The 5,284-nt window shown below is 41.8% G+C and overlaps 1 protein-coding gene across 1 annotated transcript in view; it reads left to right on the forward strand.

Annotated features, from left to right (window-relative positions):
• TRPM7 (transient receptor potential cation channel subfamily M member 7) overlaps positions 1 to 5,284 on the forward strand; it is a 67,880-nt gene that overhangs the window by 1,844 nt on the left and 60,752 nt on the right. Inside the window, exon 3 of the mRNA XM_019471319.1 lies at positions 500 to 663. Within this exon, the coding sequence (XP_019326864.1) occupies positions 500 to 663 (164 nt within the window). The remainder of the gene's footprint in view (positions 1 to 499; positions 664 to 5,284) is intronic.

Below are 5,284 nucleotides of genomic sequence, written 5' to 3' on the forward strand. Positions count from 1 at the left end.
GCTATTTTTTTTTTTTAAAGGCAGGCCCTGATAAAATCTTGCAAAGGGTCACCATTATGGTGTAAATGTCCCCATGCTGTTCCTGGCAGCTACTGGTTTTACACATGTAAATAGAGACATTTGGAGGCACACCCTTGGCAGTTTTGTGCAAGACTCCGGCCTGCCTTGGTTAAGCTCTCAAACACAGTTTTCTGAGCAGTAAGTAATGGATCATATTCCTAAATACAGGATATGCTGACAGTATACTTTAGACGATGGGTTGGGTGGCGTATCTTTTTTTGTACGCTTGGAGAGCATGTCGAAGGCAAAATCGCGCATTCAGAACTACTGTGTGTGCTCAACTTAATTAGCTCATTAACTTGAATATCTCTTCCTATTAATATGGAATATCTTTAATGCAGATTTTAAAACTGGAAAACCCCCACTCTCATTTGCCTAATTTGGATGTGACAAGCCATACCGCAAAGCTGAACTTGAGTTACTGGTTTTGCACTCTGAGCTTGGCGCTTTAGGTCGTCGGGCCCTTTGCACTGCCACCGCTCCAATCCTTTCCTAGTGTCGGTGGTAATTAGCCAGTCCCCGAAAAACGGGGAAGCGCTGGAAAACCGAGAAGCCTCACATAGCTTTCCCCGCATCTGCGTTGCAGAGCAAATGGCTGACGCTGTAGGTGAAATAACGCTCTAGCCCTAAGTTGGCAGGCTAAAGGCAGTGAAAACGGCCTCGTGCTCTTGTGATGGGTCTCATGGTCAGAGGTTGAGCTGAACTGCACTGCTGGCCTTTGGGTGGTACCAAATCAGGGCTCTCGCCTCTAAAGGCATGCTGCCGCCGTGTTCCCTTTTTAGAATTACTTCGTACAGTAAGATGTCAATGCTGTTTTGCCAATTTTAATACATGAGCAGTTCTGTTACTTAAGATTAAATACACTGCTTGTGAGATTGGAGTCTAAATCAGTTACAGGGGATAACTTGTTTTATGACTGTTAAATATGCAAAATTAACTTTTTGTATATTATTTTTCTCTTGATATATCTTGAATTTACCCTAGTTTTTATGACCTATTTCTTGAATGTACAGCTAAGGCACTTGTTTCCTTTGAGGGAATACATACCTTCTCAGCTGTTAAAGCTAACACATTGCTCAGACGAAGTACTTCTCGGTTTTGAAGAACCTTGGTGTAATGCAAAAAGATCACTAAACCTTTGGGACCTCTTCAGAAGATGATGTGTAACCCTGGAGCGTACCACATACCAACAAAGTAACCAAAATTTTGAAACAGTTTAAACACTGTGAAGTTACGCATTTTTTGAGTTTTGTTTTCCTTGGCTTTAATGGAAACAATCCTCCTCCAGTTAGGTTGTGTTTCCTAAGCGTTGTGATTAACAGCAATAAGCTGTTTCTACTTCATCCCATTTTGAAATGGCATATTTTGAATTGCTGAAAAGTTGCATTGCTGAAAAATTTGTAATGTTAGTAGTGTATTATCCGAGAAGTATTGGGCAAAATATTTTCACAGAAACTCTGCAACTCCAGCGCTAGAAAAACCCTTCACAAATAACGGAGGGGACTTACAGATCCCATTAACCTGTGCCATCCTACACTTTTTTTTGCCTTACTTGACAAATTTTAAACTTTCATGTTGAAAAAATAAGTATCTTCAGTGTTCAGGAGTAGCAGTCAGAATGTAAACTGGTGAGTTGCCACTTCAGCTGCAGCTAGACAGCTGATTTACCTAGATATATCAGGAATGGACAAACCTGTTGGGGGGGGGGGAAAGGGGCTGGGAGAATTCACCCTTGTTAAAAGAATAAGAAAAGTGAATCAATAATACCTCTTTTCTGCCAAAGGGGCTTTAGTAAGGGACAAAAATGGTTTCTACACAGAATCTGTTTGACCTGGAGTAGGATATTAACTAGGTCTCCGTATCAGTTGGCATTTGCATCTGATTTAACTATATGAACTCCAGCATGTATTTTGAACGACTCTAAAAGAACAGCTGCAGAGTAACGGAGCACACCTCTGGTAAAACTTATTACGGAGTCAAACAAACAAACAAAAAATCAAAACCGGATTACTTTTATTTAATGGTAACTCATTTCATTTCTCATAAAGAGGAATGCTGTATCTTAATTTTTTCTTTCTGTGCATGAGTCAGTATTTCATCGACATGAGGGTGAGTGAGCGATTAATCAAACAGCCTCATCCTGGCTACTGGATATTGCAATATTGAGATAAGGGCTTCCCTAGAGACGTTTCTTATAATCTTGTAGCACTTATTGTGGTGAGATCAAGTTACAGCTGGTTTAATGCGATGTAAAACCTATTAAGGCTGACATCACAAATTTTACTAGTTCTGGTGCTGATTACATAACAAATAATTACTCAACATAAAGTGCTGGTGACAGACTGATAGTTTGCTTTGAGATATGAAAGTGAGATACAGGAACCACATCGCAAAAGGAGTTTTGTTTAAACCAGTTGTATTCCATTTTAGATAACAGAAGCTTGCTTCAGGTTAAAGGTCCTTAAATACAATAAAGTATAAAATAATGCTTCATCATTTCCTTCTAATTCACAGCTGACAGTTGTTGATTTGGAAGAAGATATGAGAGGAATTTTGAGTTGACTATTGGTGTGGTTGGAAGGTAACGCTTAGGGTGACAAGCAGCAAACATTTATCCTACTGCTTAGCCCTCTAAGGTTGAGGTACAGTGATGAAAACAAGATTTAGCATCTGAATGTACAAGAATTCCCTCTTTTTGGATGACTAACTAGCTTAGGGTCAAATCCCGTCATGTTCTGTATGGCTGATCAATGCAATAAAAGGATGTAAGGTGACTTCCTTATGCCATGTGCCATGGGTCCCAAGTCACGGGGATGTATTTCACTGTGGTGCTACGTCCTGCCCCCCCCTTCACAACACTCTTGCTGAAGGCTGACGCTCCCGCAGACGGAGTGAGGCAGGGAGGATGTTGATGACTCATTTTCCCTTCATTTTCTTCACAAGCTGTTCCAGTGAAACAATGTGCTGTCTCTCCATCTAAGCTTATCGCAAACAGTTTGACATCAAATTATTTGAGAGTTAATCTCTTTACATTTTTGCATGATTAACAGAACTCTCAAATAATTTGATGTCAATCTCTTTACATTTTTGCATGATTAACAGGAAAAAAAGGCATGGAAAATTCCTCACCTCAAGCGTGTTCTAAAACAATAGCTTGTACCAGGGAAGTCTCATGCCCAGGCTGGCCTCCAGCTACTGTTTCCTAATTCCCTTGCTCCTCTTAGCTCTTGGATTTACAAATATTAAACTTGGAGGCTGACATGATAACCATGAGAATCAAGTCAGTATAGCCCAAATACTGCTATGAGATGAGATGAAGGACCTAGTCATAGAAAAACTTGCTCATTAACTTCATGTGGGATGTGAGGAGGTTTAGATTAATTAATTAGAAAGGGAAGAAGGAAGGAAGGAAGCAGGAATGTGGTAGTTTGTCAGAAATGCTTTATAGCGTTAGCTGAAGCATTCAGAAATCCCCCATTTTCTCTGCTTTCCTTTGGAAAGTTCTTGAACCATCTCCAGAAAAATTTTACTGGGCTTCCACTGCTCCTTCTGTTCCTGCTCCGTAAGCCAAGAACTAGCACTGGCACAGGGGAGTCCAGGCACGAACAAGTAGCTGCGGATCAGCAGGCTTGGGATTTCTCCTGCAGTAAGAGAGTGAATTTAGCCTCTCTCCCAACTAACGTTGGGAGATCTTGTATTCAGAGCTAATTTAAGTTTTCCCTGGAAATGCCTGATTTTCCTATTCTATGGAAATCAAGCGTCCTAGATGCCTAATTGTCATACCTATGTAAGACAGCATAAATTCTTCTGAAGTTAACTAAAAACAAGAATTGGGAGCTCCCCTGCAGCTGAGGAACTCCCTGCAGCGACACCCTAACGTGGAGCTGGATGCCCGCAGTTGCGTGGGTCTTCTCAGAGTTGTGCCTATTTTTTGCAGCAAATGGGTCCTGCTACCAGAATTTACTGCGGGACTTGCCCTGCTGAATGGCTGTTAACGCGAGGACATTTTGTTTCTTGATATCTACAGTTCAGTTTAAACTAGCAGCTGCCACTTCTGCTGCTTTTTTTTAATGCTTGGTTTGATTTTTGATCATCCCTTTCTAATCTTTGGAGCGCGTCTAGTAAATTTAGTAGCGGACTGAGCCTCAGACTCCTCTTAAGAGACTTTCTGTCATGCTGAGGCTCAGCAGTTTTTGGCTGTGAGTACACGTAGAGCTCTGTTACCCTGTGATGCACAAACCAATGGTTCAGGTGTGAGCGCACGCTCGCACGTCCATCAGCCTAGCCCAACGCTACACGGAGTTAATGCTGGCCTTTTGCAGCAAGGGGAGACGGACCATACCTGGTTCAACATAATGTCACAACAGCGCAGACAAATGATAAGGCCCAACAATGAAAACAATCAAAGTTTTTAAATGAATTTGAACATTCTGATTGAGTTTATACAAAATTACCGCTCTTGTATGGCTATGGTATTTTAGAAATCGTACCAGGACCTTTGAGCCAGATTTAACTCACTTTTGAACCATGTTTTCATTGCAAAGGAAACACTGAGCTATCTAACTCCCTAGGTCTTAAATAAAAATTAATGGCATAACAGTAATATTAAACATACATTTTAGAGGAGAGATTTTTCTAGGAAATCTTAATTTTTCATACTTAGGGAACACCAATCATTTGAGCCAAACTTAATTAATCGCTTTTCCTTCCCTTAGAAATGCAGTTTATTCTAGCATATGGTTTGTCGCAAAAGATAAATACTGAAATGTGTAGCGGGAATTATTGTACGAGGCTTTTTATTAATGATACTCAAGTTTTGCTAACAAAAGACGTCAAGGTTCCTGCCCTGGGCAGTTCCTAATCTAAACTGGGAACAGAGTTGGTGGAAGTGGAAGAAATACATCCTCCTTTCTCCCTCCAAAATGAACTTTCCTCCCAATTTTGCTCAGACCGAGTTACAGAATGTGTTTGACGCCGCGCTAATGGCAGCGCTTCCATGCATAAGCGCGACCGGCAAGAAAAGCTCAAGCGAATCTTAACTAATGCTGTTCCTTACTGTGTAGTTCAAGTAACGAGTAACGCCGGGTGACTTTCCCGAGGCACCAGCTACCTGTGATTTACCGAGGCGCGGTACGCCAGCCGTCCGGTGTGAGGTGACATGTCGTCGACCGGGGAGCGGAGGCCCAACCCCGGGCCCCCGCGCCGGCCTCTGCCCTCACCCGCC

This window comes from Aptenodytes forsteri, unplaced genomic scaffold (assembly GCF_000699145.1).
Source record: "Aptenodytes forsteri isolate BGI_AS27 unplaced genomic scaffold, ASM69914v1 Scaffold1, whole genome shotgun sequence".
Taxonomy (NCBI): Eukaryota; Metazoa; Chordata; class Aves; order Sphenisciformes; family Spheniscidae; genus Aptenodytes; species Aptenodytes forsteri.